At 43.9% G+C, this 18,275-nt stretch overlaps 1 protein-coding gene, 1 long non-coding RNA gene and 2 other non-coding genes across 4 annotated transcripts in view; 3 read left to right on the top strand and 1 right to left on the bottom strand.

Annotated features, from left to right (window-relative positions):
* LOC139222061 (uncharacterized) overlaps window positions 1-18,275 on the bottom strand; it is a 295,725-nt gene that overhangs the window by 68,982 nt on the left and 208,468 nt on the right. The window lies entirely within an intron of this gene.
* rpl18a (ribosomal protein L18a) lies at window positions 3,337-7,918 on the top strand. Its single transcript, XM_070854027.1, has 5 exons — window positions 3,337-3,393; window positions 4,531-4,710; window positions 6,278-6,407; window positions 6,934-7,043; window positions 7,770-7,918. Exons 1-5 carry the CDS (start codon window positions 3,376-3,378, stop codon window positions 7,860-7,862), a joined length of 531 nt encoding a protein of 176 aa, XP_070710128.1. The 5' UTR covers window positions 3,337-3,375; the 3' UTR covers window positions 7,863-7,918.
* Window positions 4,330-4,461, top strand: LOC139222286 (small nucleolar RNA SNORA68). The gene has a single exon (XR_011585917.1). It is a non-coding gene; the product is annotated as a small nucleolar RNA SNORA68 (small nucleolar RNA).
* LOC139222285 (small nucleolar RNA SNORA68) lies at window positions 5,476-5,607 on the top strand. Its single transcript, XR_011585916.1, has one exon. It is a non-coding gene; the product is annotated as a small nucleolar RNA SNORA68 (small nucleolar RNA).

Here is an 18,275-nt window from a genome sequence, read left to right as displayed (position 1 = left end):
TCAGCAACTGAGCCAAAAACCCTCCAATCTGAGCCGCCACATTTTCTATTTTTCTCCGTTTTAAAAACAATACATTGAATCTTTGTGGATTTTGGGACTTTTGGTCGAACAAACACAGGCGACTGACGAGGGCAGATTTGTTCCCCATCATGTGATTTCACTTAATTTGTCCTTTACAGACCAAACAAGTAGACAGACTGATCATGAATCCATAAAGAAGCCAATAATTAGTTAATAACCACTGAGTGACCACAACTAACAAACTATGGGAGCGAGTTAGTGCTGGTGGAGCCAGATCTTCATACTTTAACTCAGATTTGGTCCCTTTACACACCTCATCAGGGAGAATCACTGTGTGTTTAACCTGTTGAGTAACAGCAGGTTCTAACTGTAAAGGTGTTTAAATAAAGTTTGATGTGAGCGTCGTTCTGTCTGAATGATCAAGTGTTTGCCTGGAGTCAAACTGACTTTTCCATCATTTCCAGGCTGTGCTGTTCTGTCGTCTGTGGAAATACTGGATTTAAATGTTAGTTTCAATCTATTCAGGCAGCAAAGCAGCAGTGGAATCACAAAAACACCTTTTAAAATGAAAAACAAACCGATAACAGCTGGTTTACATCCACAGTCACCAAAGGATCATCTCATTTTAGTTCTAAAATCTTCTCGTTGCTCTGACGTGACAGCGGTACCGTTACTTTCTCTGGAAGTAGAATAGTCTTCAGGTAGATCCTGACCACCAGACTCCATTGACAAAAACACTAATTTTACACAAAATGGAAAAAGAGACAAAAGGGGTGAACAAATATTCTCACCACCGTCTGATAAAACACATTTTTAAAGCGTTACACAAGTCGTGGCGCTGTTTTCCCTCCAGGTAGCACCCAAACACACACTACGGTGCTCCAAACAGGAGAAACAGGTTCAAATTGAGGGTGTTCTGTATATATTTCCTCCTCCAGGTGTCTTTAATGTGGAGATATCTGCAGAGAAACACTGTCAGGTGTTTCTGCATGAGGGGCACAGCCTGGGCTCAGTCAGTCCGACATGATCTCCCTGCTGCAGAGCTTTAAATGAGTTATTCTGACAGGTGAGCAGCACTGCAGCCTGGGGGCCTCCTGCCACCTGGCTGGGCTCCAGTTAGCTGTGCGTGACAAGGTGGCATCCAGGTGAGCTGAGCTGAGCTGACCTGGGGGAGGGGGGTCAGTAAGCTTAGAGTTTCTGGACATGCCTCTGAAATGCTGACTTTGAGCAGCTGTATCTGGGGCAGATGTGGAGGAGGAGCGGGCTGACAGCTCGGCCACCATCCTTCTGCCAACATGATGCAACGCAGCGTCAACACGGTTAGCCGCCATGCCCCGGCGTTCACAGCGTCCACACCGGCAATAAAAACACCTCCAGCGGGCATTTAAATAGCCAACCGGTGACATGAGTGACTGCTGGGGCCGAGGACGCGCCCTGCTAACCGGATACCCCCTCGGAAAGTTGGCACTGCGGCGCCACAAGCTAGCAACTTCACCCCAGAGCAGAGTAGCTGGTCATGCTAACTCAAGCTAGCATTAGCCGGCTAGCTCCGGAGCTCGCCCGCTGGATCCATCCCGACACCGTGACCCGGAAAACCCACCGGGAGGCTCTCACTTAGCGGCCACGGTGGCAGTCTGGGACAAGCAGGGGCGGTTTAGTGGCGTGTTTTTCCGCCCCTGTCTGTCACGGCTCGGTAACGTTACCTGCTGCCGCCTCTCAATCACATCACCGCTGAGAAAATGTCACGATGACAAACTGCCGCTAACGTTAGCCGCCTCTGACCGCGCCGAGCGCCGCCGAAACCACCGGCTCGTCCCGTGAAGCTCACCTTAGTGAAAACTTAATTCATCGGCTGTTTTTTCTCTCCCTCCCGTCCACTCATCACCGCTCGGAGTTCAGCAGAAATCGGGCTGCAGTCGCTCGGACTCACCGACACACGACAGGAGCGGCGGTGCGGCGTGTCCACCCCGTCAGCATCCGGGTCACAGACACCGGAAGAGATTCAGCCACACCAGACTTCAGTGTAAAAATACAGATTTTAAGGCATTATTGTCTGCTGATGGTTTATTGGATTATGATGGTAATCTTGTGGATTATGTGGCCTTTTTACACAATTATAATTCACAGTGTACCAGTTAAGTGATCCTCTTATCCAGAACACCTTTGTGTATTCAAATGTAAATGAGTACTGACAACTTTAGTGATTAATTTATTCATTTATAGTGCAATAGCACTCAGACTCAAGGTTTATCTGTACTGCACTTTTCATACAAAGAAAATGTAACACAGTACCCACCCACACACACATATGAAGAATTAAATTACTTTTTATCTCATAAAGTAATCAATAAAAACAGGATCCGAGGCAGCCCTATCATACATCTAATCAGTTTATATCGAGGCCAAACACACAAAGGGCAGATAAAAAGTAAATTAAAGGTTCAGAGATTGAGATAATAAAATACTAAGCCTCTATTTTATTCTGTGATGAGTGTTTTTTTATTTGGTCGAGGCGTTTCTTCAGACGATATGTAGATAAGTTGGGTTTCTACATTCATCTCCCACTGGAGCCAAAGTCAGGAACCAATCAGAAAGCTGCTCTCATGATGTTGATGATGATCTTAACCTCAGGAGTCGAGGCGCTTTATGAGGTGGCTCTGCTAAATACTCCACTCTGATTGGTCAGTCACAGCATCGTCTGTCATTTCTCTGCAACAGATCGTAGCTGTGGACGCAGTGCTGACAGCTGAAGCACTAACAGCATCTTTAAGTCAGAATTTTGAGTCAAATTGTTGATTTCTTTGGTATAAAGTTGTGTGAAAAGCGGGAAAACATTCATCAAGCATTAATCCTGAATGTTCTGCTATAAAAGAATGTACATTATTATCTCTTACATATCTTCTGCTTCTTTTGACTTGTATGAAAACAAGTTATGGTTTTACGTGATGGAATATTTCTTGGCTGGATAAAGACAGAGCCAAGAAATAGTCCAACATAATCCTACATTTGATCCTGACAGTCTTTAAGATCTTATTCCACATTTTATATTTGTGTGTGAGAAACTGTTTGCACATTAAAAGAAACATTAAACCAGTGTTTTGTGTGGTTCGGTGTATTTTTAAGGGTTTTTATAGAATAAATGTCCCAAAACAGTTGAATAAATAAATAAAATTACTGAGGAGACACGTGTTCAAAGAGGAGTTCCTGTTTTTTCTTCTATTTATGGTCTAACTATAGATTTTGAGGAACTCTCGCGAGATTTCTGTGCGTGACTCTCGGCCCTCCGTCCACTTGACATGCGCAGTCTCCGCCCTACTGCTTCCTCTTTTACTGTGGCAGTGAGCGAGAGACACCATGAAGGCGTCCGGCACAGTACGTAAATCTCTTTATTTACCGATATCTGCCCGCAACACACGGATCATACGAACCTTTATGTCTTTATAACGTTACGTTTGTCCGATTGATGCACTCATGTTCCCCAAAAGTCCGAATTCGAGAGATAATTTGAGAGTTTTTCGTCCCGGTGCGTTCGCTGCTCCAACATGGCGTCAGTTACCATGTGGCTGCAGACGGGCCGGTGTGTGTCACAGCTAGGAGAGCACAGGTGTTCACTAAGAGGAGAGAAGACACACACGGCTCCTGAAGGGGCTCAACTTGACTAGAATTTGTGCTAAAATGCCAGTTAAACGCCTCAAAAGCTCGGTTGTTAGCCTGATCACTTAGCTCCCTTAGCTATCTGAAGGCTAATGCTAGCTACTGATGCTAACGTGTCACACGGAGTGCTCTGCTCTCAGCGTGGATTCAGACACCACACACACACACACACCGGGTTTTAATCAGTTTCTGGATTTAAATGGCGTCTTGAAAGTGTTTATACATTTAAAAGCCTGAACATTAAGCAGCTGTCTGCCTCCTGTGGTAGTTAAAGTAGTCAGGTTAGCACACATGTTAAAGAAGTGCCTCTATATGACCGCACAGATGCTCTCAGACACTAATGCTGCTAAAATGACTGTTGTTCAAGATATAATTAGTAAAAACTCCTCTTGAACAACATTATTCACAACAAAGCTGAGATATTATAGAGAAACTCGCTGCACTGGACTGTTGTTTCTGTGGTTTATGAGCAGCTGAGGTAGAACACTTGTAGAGGTTCGTGCCCAAACATATGTCCCTACCACATAGAGCTTATGTTAGTGTTAGGAAGTATGTAGAAACATCAACACGCACCTTCTTCACAATACGTCTCCACTAAAGCCACATTTTATCGCCTCCTTCTTATTAAAGCACGGCGTTAAACAGGTCTCCTCCTCTGCAGCCAAACCCAAAGCTCACACCGTGTCCGTGGTGTGATTTTGTCTGGTGTGCAAACAGAAACCGGATCCTCGTCGCCTTTCTCTGACGCTGCAGTGCCTTTGAAAGTGAAATCGAGGGTCAACAAGTCTTAATAATGTATTAAATGCCTCCTCATGTGAAGCGTGTGTCCTAACAGATGACTTCTCCTGTGAACAGCTTAGGGAGTACAAAGTCATTGGGCGTCTGCTGCCCTCTGTCAAGAATCCTGCCCCCCCCCTGTACCGGATGAGGATCTTCGCCCCCAACCATGTCGTGGCCAAGTCCCGCTTCTGGTACTTTGTCTCCCAGCTGAGGAAGATGAAGAAGGCCTCTGGAGAGACGGTCTACTGTGGCCTGGTAGGAACCCCACACACTTCTTCTTCTGTCCGACTCTTTAAGTGCTGTTTCTTCAGTCAGAGTCTCTCGGTGCCCTTTAACCCCCATTTTAAACTCATTGTGAACATTTTTATAAAACATTAGCACGTATTTTCCTCCCTGGAAACACACTGGGTCCTCTCTGTTGTGGAGTTTGGGTAAAAAATGGCGAGTAGGTATGAAAGGTTTCAGAATTGGTGCTTGTTTTTGCCGCTGACAGGCTCAGATTGTTAATCTTAGCTTCACAGAAACAGTCATTTTACCTCAGAACAGAGGAGCTGCTGGTCTGCTGCTGCCTCCATCACTCTTTTATTAACTCAATTTGGATCCAAACTATAATTTTAAAACCCCATAGTCACAGCAGCAGCTCCTGTGTCCTGTTCTCTAAAATCCCTGTTTTAGTGAATGTAGTCTGGTGTGTGTGCTGTTTGTGGTTAAACCAAAAGGATCTTCCAGGTCTCTCTCTGTAGGGATCCTTTCCATGATGCTGTCACACACTTAGAATAACACTCTGAGCCTGTCAGTGGATCAAACAAGCTCTTTTAGTGGACCTACTGTGATCAGGTGCAGTTGTCCCAAAGGATCACGTTGCAGCCATTGCAGCCCGTTTGGTGTCTGCTGGCTGAGGTGATCTACTGGACCAGTTCCAACACTTTTACTACCTACCAGTCACTCACACACCAGGATGTGGACACAGAGGATCATGGGTAGAAACACCGCATCTCAGCGTCCCTCCAGGTCTCCTCCTCTGCACCCAAACCCAAAGCTCGCACCGTGTCAGTGGTGTGATTTTGTCTGGTGTGCAAACAGAAACTGGATCCTTGTCGCCTTTCTCTGACGCTGCAGTGCCTTTGAAAGTGAATCCAAGGATCCACAGATGTGTTTTCAGCCTCATTATGTGCTTTTACAGACATTGAACCACCATGTGAAGACGTTTGATTCTCATTCTTCTGGTTTTCTCCCTCAGCAGCCTTTTTTAGGGAGGAAACTTCATCTGGGTTCTTTAAGGAAACTTGAACTTGTTGTGTTCCTCTACCTCCATTTAGTCAGTTACTCTTTAGGGCTTATTTTTTAAATGTGGTTGGTCTTAACTTCACTTAACTCTGATTTACTGAGATTTTCCAGAAACGATCTGTTGATAGACGGTGTGTTTCAGAGCTTCAGGCACTTTGCTGTTTAAACGATGTGAAATTCTCCCGTTAAAATGATTCAAGTAGATTTCAGAGAGAGAAACTCTGTGTTTAAACTGTTAAAACAACTTTGTCATGAAGTTAACTTTATCCTCAGAGCATGAGGTTATTCTGTCCTCAGCGTGGTGCTAAAACTGCAGCGACGACCACATTTAGTTCCTTTTTTCATGTTTTCATCAGTGAAAGTCAGCGTTAAAATATGACTCATCAGTAAAGATCAGCAGTCGACTCAGAGGACAGTTTGTTTATCTGTCAAACCTTTATTCCTCCTGTCGTTTGTGGAGGACGGTGCATCACAGCACTCTGAGGGACAGTTTGTTTGGAAACTGACCACCATCTTTGTGTGTGTGTGTATTCAGGTCCACGAGCAGACGCCCCTGAAGGTGAAGAACTTCGGTATCTGGCTGCGTTACGACTCTCGCAGCGGCACCCACAACATGTACAGAGAGTACAGAGACCTGACCACCTCTGGAGCCGTCACCCAGTGCTGTGAGTGCTCACACACACGTTAACCCTCTGACCTCTGAACGCTGTCTGCTGCTGCTTCTTCTGGTTACGTCATTCCTTGGAGGACCTTCTTCTTCTTCTTCATGTCCCTAAAATGTGTCCAACCTCAGCTAGAAGGTTCCAGAAGTCACTAAAGCAGAATGAGTGAGAAAAGACTTCAGACTGGGAGAAACTGGGAAGAGACATAGATGAGTTCAATCACTGCTAAAACTGAACAGAAACCAACAAAAACAAGTCAAACCATCAGACGATCGTCAAACTAGCTGCCGATAAATGGTTGGAGATGCTTAGTTTCTAATGTGGCCTAATTTATTCAGACTGAATCGTTCACTTTGTAATGAAAGAGATCAGATGTGAGCCCAGTTTATTTGAGGGGGTTTAATTTCCCACAGGTGCTGGAAAACCTTGAAAAAACCTGAAAATTGCTTGAAGTTAAAAAGGATCTCTGTGTTTGTCAGTGAAGTTGTGAGTTGTGTTGATGTTGCTCTCTCGTCTCTGCGTCCGTCAGATCGTGACATGGGAGCTCGCCATCGCGCCCGCGCCCACTCCATCCAGATCATGAAGGTTCAGGTCATCGCCGCCAACAAGTGTCGCAGACCTGCCATCAAGCAGTTCCACGTGAGTGTCCACACGCCCTCGTCACGGCGGGTCTCTCTCTGGGCGGCCGCCATGTTGGTCTGCTCCAGCTCAAAAACCCGCCACATAAGAAGCCAGATTCCTCTTCCAGGTTTCCAGCTTCCATCTTCAAACCTGGCGGTTTTGAAACTGGCAACAGATGATTTACAGAAGAACTCCAGTATTTTTAAATATTCACTGTATCTGTACTTTGGTGTCTGAATGACTGGTGGGTACTAAAAGTGTTGGAACTGGACCTGGAAGATCCTTTTGGTTTAACCACAAACAGCCGTTCTATCGCTCTCTGCACACACACCAGACTACATTCACTAAAACAGGGATTTTAGAGAACAGGACACAGGAGCTGCTGCTCTGCTGCTGCCTCCATCAGGTAGTTTGTGTTATTGTGTGATACACAGATGTGTTGGATCTGAACAAATCCTTTAAAACGCCGAAGCCACACAATAACACAAACTACCTGATGGAGGCAGCAGCTCCTGTGTCCTGTTCTCTAAAATCCCTGTTTTAGTGAATGTAGTCTGGTGTGTGTGCAGAGAGCGATATAACGGCTGTTTGTGGTTCAACCAAAAGGATCTTCCAGGTCCAGTTCCAACACTTTTGGTACCTACCAGTCATTCAGACACCAGGATGTGGACAGATGGTTCTCCTTTGATAAAATAAGTGTTCTTCTTATACCTGAACATGGTTTCCTGTGACTTCCTCCTGCAGGACTCCAAGATCAAGTTCCCGCTGCCTCACAGGGTCCTGCGTCGCCAGCACAAACCCCGCTTCACCACCAAGAGACCAAACACCTTCTACTAAACTCATTTTTTCATTTTGTGCGGGAAGAAATAAAAATTATAAGACTGAAAAAGTCATTCAGTCTCCTGTGTGGGTGATTTAGTTTTTTTTTCATGCAAACACACGAATACAGAAACAACTTTATTCACACACAGCAGGTTGACAGTTCAGTAAAAACATGGTATAAGTACTATTACCTAAATACTTCTACTCCATTTGAGAGGTAAATATGTACTTTTTACTCAAGAACTTCTAAACTGAAGGATAAAATGTTCATTTCCCTGTTTTTCTGAAGCTAAAACTCCTTTTTGAAAAATCTTTTTTTTCAGAGCTGAGGATCTGTGACCTTTTATATCCCATGATGCATTGCTGCAGATTAATACTCAACAGGATGTAAACAGGAAACACTTTTACTGCTGCACAAGTACTTTTAAAGTACATTTTGCTGATAATATTTACATATATGTACTTAAATGCTGGAAAAATTAAACTTGTCACTCCTGGATCCAAAAAAAGACAAAAACATGGTGAATTTGTTTTTTAACCTTTATTAAAATCACCAAATAAAGTGGGTGTGATCATTTAACACGAAATAAATTCAAGCAGCATAAAAAACAAAACTCTGCTGTAAAGTAAATGAACTTTTTAATGATGAAATATATAATATGATATAATACAGGGGTCACCAACATGGTGACCGCGGGCACCAGGTCCCCCCAAGGACCACATGAGTCGCCCCCCGCAGGCCTGTTCTAAAAACAGCACAACTCACCAGTGAGCTGCGTCTAAAGTTTAATGTTTTTCTGTTGCTATTTTTTTTAATCACACTTGCATTTATATAGATCTTAAAAATAAAAGAATTAGTTTAGATAGTTTTAGGTGACCGCTGACCTATACGAGTTCAAAGGTCAAAGGTCAGTGTTGTGCGCATGACTAAACTTTGGCGCTCGTGCAGAGTAAGCTAGCGGGCGCAGCGGAGATGAAGGAGCTGAATGCGGTTTCTAACCCAAAAAACATGACAGAAAAAAGAAAGCTAGCTCACCATTTTCACAGTGAATGGGAGGAAGACTTCTTTGTTACTACTGTGAAAGAAAACTGCGTGTGTCTCATTTGCGGGGCGACGACAAAGCGGCACAATGTGGAGAGACACTTCACTACGGGTCACAGAGCTAGCATGCTAACTGCCATGCTAACTAGCATGCTAACTGCCCACCGGGAAGCTACGGGCAGAAACAGCCCGTGAGCTGAAGGCAGCTTTGGGTAAGCAGCAGTCTGTTTTCACCAGGCCGGAGGAAAAATCCCAACAAGCAGCCGAAGCCTCGTTTAGAGCTCCACATTTTCAAACAGATACCAGATGTTGTCAGGGGCAACATGGCGGTGTCATGGCAACGGTAAATAAAAATATTGATCTTTAATTGTGTTCAATTCAAAAGTGTCTTCATGAAATGTAAACCGATTTGTTCATTAGTTTAAAATGTGGTAAGATTTATTTAAAAGTATGAAAGTTGATTTTTCTTAAACATTAAATAATTGATAACTTTTACAAACATAGTTGATGATGTTTAAAGGCTCTTTGTCAGTGGGCAGTGAAAATGGAACATTTGTTCTATGAAATGTTGTAGAAGTGATCATCTGAAAATTTAAACAGTTGCTGAGATTAATAGAAATTAAATGTGTAATATTGATTTGATCTGTTTCCCACCTTGTTAAGTCATTGTTGATAATTATTGTGAGAAATCACTAACGTGATCAGTGTCTTCACATAGATGAGTATCATTAATCAATAATAATAATATATAACTAAAGGCAAACTGAGCTAATTTGTTATTTCAGAGCAGTGTGACAAACTGGTAGCCCTTCGTCTGACTCAGTACCATGAACTAGCTCTCAGTTTCTAAAAGGTTGGTGACTCCTGATATAATATGACTCTGGTAATTCAGACAGTCTGACTTTGTTCCCTGTTTTTAAAGGATTGAAAGAAAATGTGTAATTTTTAAATGCTGTAAATCTTCAGGGAACCTCAAAGTCAACATCCATGTGTATAAAGTTTACCTGTAATTAAAACAGTTCAACCTGGTCACCAGTCGAGTTAGCGGAGGGCTAGCAGGAAGTTATCCTGATGTTTTCTAAATGTTTTCATGCAAACCTTCATTTGAGCCAAACCTGCTGCTTTTATCTCAACGTCACAGCTGTGCTGAACTGGACCCACAGTTTTCATGAGGTTATACTGTAACGTCACCATAGTGTCTCTCTGACCTCAGACCCCTATAGAGAGGCTGTCTGTCTGACCTTTGACCCCTATAGAGAGGCTGTGACCTCTGACCTCTGACCCCTGCAGGCCCAGTCCCTTCCCTGCTGTGTGAGGAGCTGCTGTTGCAGCGTCTGTCCACAGGATGGCAGTGTTCTCTAAGACATGGAGGTGAAGCAGCTGAAGAAGAAAAGCAGTTCACACCTGACAAGGTGAGTCTGGAGTTTATCTGTTCTTTGTTTTTACTTTAATAAAAATGTCTAAAGATAAAAGAACTGAAAACAGCTTTCTTACCAGTAAATTATGGATTTGGACTCTGATCTAATTATTAAAATCACCGATCAGGTGCTCAGGTGTGTTTTTTCTTCCAAAGTCAGATCAAACTTTCATCTGTATTTTCAGAATAAAAGCACATGGTGATTCAGTTGATTGATTAGGCAGGTGTGACAGCACACATCTACAAACTGATCCCATGTGACAGCAGAGCTCTAACAGATCTGTTAGCTGAAGCTAACTGACGCTGATACTGTGATGCTGCCAAGTGGAGGAAAACTACATCCTGTGAAAGCCATGAAAGTCCAGACTGAAATATGTGAACAGTTATTAAAGGGACAATCCGTGTTATCAGAAGTGTGGTTGTCTGAGTGGACGCCAAGCCACCAGACTCCATTGATTTAAAAACAGCAATTTTACATTGCAGCTAAACTGACCATTCAAAGCAACAACTGTGGTTGTCTGGGGTCCTTTTCTTGTCAGTGTGGCACAGATGATAAGCGATGTGCTGCAGTGGACGGGGGAGGGGGGAGCAGGAAATCAGATTTAAGTCTCCTAAAAAAATGTCCACCTGAAAAAAATCAACATTAGTTTAAATGTCCACTAAGGCACCAGACTCCATTGAGAAAAACAGTGATTTTAAGACCCGGCCACATAAACCACTGAGGCACCATTGTCCCAGTGAGAGTGAAAGTCCATCCAAACAACTGTTGAAGGGACAGTTCGTGTTATCTGAAGTGTGTTAGTATGAGGTCGTGTGTTAACAGCAGCAGGAAAACAGATTTCAGCCTCCAAAACAAAGGTCCACCTGAATAAATCAACATTAGTTTAACTGTACGCTAAATTTAGAATATTTTCAATGCTTTACCTCGGTGTCATTCAGCCCTTTAGACGGGGAACTGCAGCTCTTACATCCATCCATACTCTCTTCAAAGCCACCAGACTCCATTGACAAAAACAGTCATTTTACCTCGCTGTTAAACATACCGCAGTCAGCTGCTCTGGAGGTTCGGTGCGTGCAGCAGAGCTAAGTGTGGAGGCCAACGGGAGCGACCGGGGCGTGTGTGCGGGAGTCTGAGCGGTGGGTGGCTGCAGAGAGACCTCACTCAGTGATGGAAAACATTCTTTTCAATGAGTCACAGTCATGAACATGTAAAATCATTACAAATACATGAGGAGCCTGAGCTGACTTCACCCGGCGGCATGCAGAGCTCCCTCCAAACCAAACAGCAGAAAAATGGGGCTCAAACTGGTGATTCTGATGGTTAATTAAATTCTAATATACAGCCGCATGTTTATGAGCCGGATCCAACTATTAGCGCTCGCTTAGCTGCAACTTTTTCCATTATTTGTGAGCAGCTCTTTAAAGAGCACTTCTGACAGGAAACAGGTTATAGCTTCAGAAATCAGTTCCACACAAAGAGGCTCAGTGCAAACTGCTTTTTTTTTTTACTCTGGGAATTAAAAGACTGTTTTAGAAATGCGTTTAAATGTTCTCAGGGTTTCTGACTCCACACAAAGTTAAAGTTCTTCCCAGCGGAGCTCATTGTGGACGCCGCATCGCCAAAAACACAGAGGCCGTTAAGTATAACTGCCTGTTTCTGCCCGACACAAATGTTTGAAATGCTGTGAATGAAAGTGCATGAAGTCATGGAGGCTCCTCACACTAAACCACACAGAGAATAAAAAGTGGTGTGAGAGAAATATTCAGTGCAGGAGTAAGCAGCTCCTGCTGTGGACGATCAAAGGAGACATTTTAGCACATATTCTGGTGTCAAATGACTAATAGGTACAAAAAATGTTAAAAAGTGGAGTGGTTGCAACTACTAACACCAGACTCCATTCACGGAAACGGTCATTTTACCACCCAGAAGACAGCAGTTGCTGATCTACTGCTGCATCGATTGATTAGTTTGTTTGTGTTTTTGTGTGACTTTGGTGTTTTTAAAGGGCTGTTTAGGATTCAAACTAACATGTTAAAACACCAAAGTCACGGCAACTAGAGCAGCAGCTCCTGTCTTCTGGGCTCTAAAATCCCTGTTTTAGTGAATGTAGTCTGGTGTGTGTGCTGTTTGTGGTTAAACCAAAAGGATCTTCCAGGTCTCTCTCTGTAGGGATCCTTTCCATGATGCTGTCACACACTTAGAATAACACTCTGAGCCTGTCAGTGGATCAAACAAGCTCTTTTAGTGGACCTACTGTGATCAGGTGCAGTTGTCCCAAAGGATCACGTTGCAGCCATTGCAGCCCGTTTGGTGTCTGCTGGCTGAGGTGATCTACTGGACCAGTTCCAACACTTTTACTACCTACCAGTCACTCACACACCAGGATGTGGACACAGAGGGACCAGGGGGAGAAACAGGGGAGTTGTCCTTTAAATTTGAGTTGGTTAGATTGAATCTAGCAGCAGGATCAACAGTTTAAAAGTGTATTGTGTCTCTTTAGGACACACGGTGGTCACAGAAGTCAGGAGTGTCTCCACCACAGAGCAGGTTTCATAAGAACTCTCCTCCTCATCCATCATCAGTCGGTCCCGGTCCGTCCCGATCCCGACCTGCCAGCTGCTTCCTGAAGCCCCGACACTAAGAGCCTTTATGCCCTGTGGATTTTGTGGCTTGAGGCTTTGCCACTCGGTTCCCACAGAGAGTTCTTGGAAGGCCGAGGATCCAGTGAGCCTCCCGGCCTCCTCCAGCCTTCGGCCCAGGCCACAGAACAGTAAACCTGGCACAGAGCGAGACCAGACTGTGGTCAGGTCCAGTTCTCAGAGCCGGAGTCCCGTCAGCGTGGAGGGAGGAAACACATCTGCATGAAGACGATATCAGACACTGGGAAGTAAACTGTGCTGCACTCATACACAATATCAGCGTACGTGAACTCTTTTCTTCTCCACCAGATATTCTCCGTCCTGTGATCTGACGGCTCTCCTCTGCAGTTACTTCTGCTTCTACCTGTAGCAGAGATCTGTGTTCTTCTTCCACCACTGGTATTGTTCACATATGACGTCACATCACTGCGTTGTTGTGGCGAAAGCAGGAAGTGAGTTTCTACGTCGGTTTGCATCATTTACGTCCGCGCAAATCGATCAAACAGAGAAACCACGAAGAGCTTTGATGCCTGAAAAGTAGCAGAAAAAATGACTTATGTGGCCAATTTTATGTTACCTCACTTTTTAACATCAAAGGGTAACTCAGGTGTTTCTACCCCAGGGTCCTCTCTGTTCACACCCTGGTGTCTGAAGGACTGGTAGGTAGTAAAAGTGTTGGAACTGGTCCAGTAGATCACCTCAGCCACAAACTGGGTCCACTAAAAGAGCTTGTTTGATCCACTGACAGGCTCAGAGTGTTATTCTAAGTGTGTGACAGCATCATGGAAAGGATCCCTACAGAGAGAGACCTGGAAGATCCTTTTGGTTTAACCACAAACAGACGTTATATCGCTCTCTGCACACACACCAGACTACATTCACTAAAACAGTGATTTTAGAGAACAGGACACAGGAGCTGCTGCTCTGCTGCTGCCTCCATCAGTCAGTGTGTTGGTGTTACTGTGTGACTTTGGTGAGTTAAAGGATTAGTTTGGATCAAACACAATATTTGTTTGACACACAACAACACAAACAAACTAACTGACCTTGGCAGCGGTAAACCAGCAGGTCCCATATTCTATAAATTAAAATGATTGTTTTTGTCAATGGAGTCTGGTGGATTTAAATAGCACAATACAACTGCTGTTTCTGATTGAACAAAAGTATCTTAAACCTTGATCTAAAAATGGATTTAATTTATAAGAAACAAGCACGCAAAATATTATCATAGTGGTATTTGTGGGGGGGTATTTATAGTGTTATTTTGTACCTTTTAAGGACTATTTATGGGGAAAAGCAGCAGCAACAGAAAAAAATAAATAAAAATAATGAGACAAAAACAAATAAATTACATTATATAAAAATAAATAGATTTGTATATTAAAAAATACACGGGGAAAACACCATACAGAAATAATTATATATTTATTACAAGATATAATATACAGAAATGAACAAACAAATAAATGTGAAAATATATGAACATGCTGATAATTATGCTTTTATATTTTACTTGTCTTTATATTCCCACTTTTTAAAAACTTCTCTGTCTCTTCATATTCCCACATATTTTATTTTCTTATTTAATTCTTTTATTTATTTTATTTATTTATTTCTTTACAAAGTCTTCTTCTGATTTATTCTTTTTTGTGGCACTACTAGGACTCCATAAATAAATGAATAAACCAGAATTAATTCCACCTTAAATGAACAATATTTCCAACGTCAGTTAAAATCAAAGTGGAACCGGAGGCTCTGGTTTGGTTTCCTCTCCTCAACATCATCGAGGAGCTCAGCAGAATCCGTTAAATCATCTCTGCGAGGCTCCAAACATCCGAACACAGTCCACCTTTCTTCAGAGGACTGAAAACCAGCTCAGCTATCGGCGGCCTGCTGACTCAGACTCGGCGTTTGATTGACTGGCTCTGAGTTTGCCCAGTTTTTCTGCAGGAGGAGAGCGAAGCCGGGACCAAAGCAGGACCGAACCCAGACCACGTCTACGATCTGCTGCACAGGAATGTGCTAAAAGCTCCGTCCGCACCAGCCAAACACTTTCCCCTCGCATTAATGTTTCTCAGAACCTCCCACGGACCTGCGGACCTGCTGGAGCCAAGACGACATGTAATCACAAAGATCAACAAACCTTTAACAGCTTTTACAGAGGATCACCATGACCCGCTACAGGCCCCCTTTTTTTTTAATAATAAAAAGGTGGAAACACGCTCACATACGGGGGGTTCTGAAGTATCTGATGCCCGGCGCACACAGTTTTTGTGCCAAGAGTCAGGAAGCAACGTCTTCTGAAGACCTGGAGCCTTTGTGCGCGAAAGAGTTGGTTTCATTCAGTCAGAGCGGCGACACCTGGTGGTCAGGACGTGGTTCTGCAACTGTTAAAGGAGTTCACGTGAAACTGTACGAAAAATAAACACTGAGGGATCCTTTTTGATCGCTCTCTCCAAACACACCAGACTCCATTCATAAAAATAGGAATTTTACTTCGCAGAACACAAGAGTTGCCGGTGTAGTAGCTATAACTTTGGTGTTTTAAAACCTTAGTTTGGATCTAAACAAACCCTTTAAAAGCACCAAAGTGACCTGAAAACTTAAACAAACTAACTGATACAGGCAGCAGTAGAACAGCAACTCCCCTGTGGCGAGGTAAAATTAACATTTTTATCAATGGAGACTGGTGTTAGGAGTTTCTACAGCTGCCTCCAGTTTAGCAATACTGAATGGACATCATTTTGTAAACTGCTGTCTCCATGTTCAAGAAATACCTTTTAATTAAAACATACAAGCAACAAGACACCAGACTCCATTGGCAAAAATAGGAATTTTACCTTGCAGAGCACAGACCACTGTTGCCTCAGCCGGTTAGTTTATTTGTGTTATTGTGTGTTGGAGAAACATTTAGTTGGATCAAACACAATCTTTTAAAATATCAAAGTCACACAAGAACACAATCAAATAACCTGATCAAAGCAGCAGCTCCTGTGTCCTGTTCTCTAAAATCCCTGTTTTAGTGAATGGAGTCTGGTGTGTGTGCTGTTTGTGGTTAAACCAAAAGGATCTTCCAGGTCTCTCTCTGTAGGGATCCTTTCCATGATGCTGTCACACACTTAGAATAACACTCTGAGCCTGTCAGTGGATCAAACAAGCTCTTTTAGTGGACCTACTGTGATCAGGTGCAGTTGTCCCAAAGGATCACGTTGCAGCCATTGCAGCCCGTTTGGTGTCTGCTGGCTGAGGTGATCTACTGGACCAGTTCCAACACTTTTACTACCTACCAGTCACTCAGACACCAGGATGTGGACACAGAGGATCATGGGTAGAAACACCTATCCAGAAGCTGGTCACTTTGAGGCCAGAACATGAAGTCATTGGGCCTTTTAGTGAATCAGTTTGTGCTTCTCTCGGCAGGAAACTGCTCATGTTTGCTCTCCTCTGCCTCTGACACACTGACTGAAGCTTCTTCTTCTTTGGTGGCCTGGAAACATTTGTGTTGTTGTTCAGGTCTGCCGGACGCTCGCTCGCACTTCAAACACCGTCCGGTTGTTTTTGGAGGGACTTCAGCTGGACGCGTCCCGCTCTGTTAGGGTTCGTGTCTGCGGCGTTAATCAGCGCCGCCTCGTTACAGGAGGGGATGTTGGTTTACAGGCGGAAACGGTTAAGTGCAGCTCGTTAATCCCATTAACATGCGTGAAAGTGTGTGTTTGTTCTGCTAATTGGGCTGAATTATTCAATTTGTCCGTTTTGGAAGTGATGTTTGGATAGCTAATTTGTGGAGGACATTTTCCACGGAGAGAAGAAAGACAGAGCTGCTGTCGGACAGAGGAGTACAGAGAAAATAAACCAGATTGTGGAAACAGAAAAAGAAGCTAAATGTGGCCGTGAGTGGCACAAATGGGCAGTAAAAACACCAACAATCATCTGGGAAGCTGCTCCGAGGAGTCGACAGACGAGTTTAAACCTCAAGAGTCATTTAGAGGACAAAACATTGATATTAGTGAGAGAGGACGCTGCTCCTCAACCACGAACCTGCACATCCACTTAGAGTATAGCATTTTATCGTGTTCACATTAAAACAAGTTTCACCGCACAGGGACATTCTTGCAGGATAAATAGAAAAAGGAGGTAAATAAACAGTATACTCACACACACAAGGTTAAAACATACGACTGAAGTGATGATCGAATATGTCTCAGGCGGGAAAATGACAATGCAGAACTTGCTTGAGAATCTTGCTGTTTTTAACTTTCCTTCAGTCTCTCAGTGATCTGCTGACCTCTGTGTGAAGGTCCAGCGGTCCTCTGCAGACAGGAGCTGATGGCTGACAAATCAGCTCATGTTGAAGCTGCGGGGGGGAAAAGCATCTCTCCTCCCTGCCGCCTCCGTCCTGAACCTCCTGGGACCAGGACTGTGGTCCTGATGTGCAGCAGCAGTTATATGTGAAACATGTGAAGCCCTTTGAGATGATAAACTGTGATTCGAGGCTCTAACATTAGCTAGCGTTAGCTACATGAACATGAGCTAGCATTAGCTGTAGCCTCAGGCTAAAGTTAGCTAAAGCCAGTAAAACACACTTAGATGTCACAGGAACATGAAGTCAGCAGCTTCAGTCGTCCCAGACATGATCGTGGTCCTGATGTCTTTATGTCACGTTATATAAACAAGAACCGGCTGATGTTACGGTTAGCAGGAGGCTAAACTATTAGCATCATTCAATATGGCCGCTCATCACCTGCTTTCATGGTAAATCCATGGTGTGTGTGTTATCAGAGGTCCATGACGCAAGCTAGCGAGCCACGTCAGCACATTTAGATGTTCCAGGAACAAATAAATAGACATAAAACAACTATAATGAGACAGAAAACCCAAAGTGTCCAATAATGACACAATAAGTCAAATTAACTTTTTATAGTCAGAAAAAAAGACTGATTGGCCCTTTAAAGCTCCACGTTCTGACCGTCTGCATTCAGAGCCAAAATAAAACCAGAGCTTCATTTTGCTTCGTTTCACACACGTTGGACCTTTCAGCTCCGACCCGCTGGTCTTCATCGCCGAGGTCATGAAGTCCAGACCGGACTCATCGCTCACGTCTCTGACAAACAGCTTTTCATCGACTGCGTGCTGAGCTGAAGTATCTGCAGACAGCTGAGAGCACGGGCGCCTCTGGCTCCCGTCTCCGCTCAATAGACTCCTGTGTTTGCCGGAGGATAAAGGATGAAGGTGACAGACTGTCCACCCTCCTCTTCATCATCCTCTCAACACCAGAGCACCCGGAGCCGGCCGAGGCCTCCGAGACCTGCAGACGCTGAAACACTGAAGG

This window comes from Pempheris klunzingeri, chromosome 22 (genome assembly GCF_042242105.1).
Source record: "Pempheris klunzingeri isolate RE-2024b chromosome 22, fPemKlu1.hap1, whole genome shotgun sequence".
NCBI classification, from domain to species: Eukaryota; Metazoa; Chordata; class Actinopteri; order Acropomatiformes; family Pempheridae; genus Pempheris; species Pempheris klunzingeri.
Note: the sequence above shows the minus strand (reverse complement) of the source record. Positions and strands in the feature narration are given on the sequence as shown.

What these genes read in the sequence shown, in the direction of transcription:
- rpl18a (XM_070854027.1), top strand. An exon ending in AGACGGTCTACTGTGGCCTG is followed by an intron (nt 4,711 to 6,277) that starts GTAGGAACCCCA and finishes GTGTGTATTCAG; the next exon opens with GTCCACGAGCAGACGCCCCT. An exon ending in CTGCCATCAAGCAGTTCCAC is followed by an intron (nt 7,044 to 7,769) that starts GTGAGTGTCCAC and finishes TTCCTCCTGCAG; the next exon opens with GACTCCAAGATCAAGTTCCC.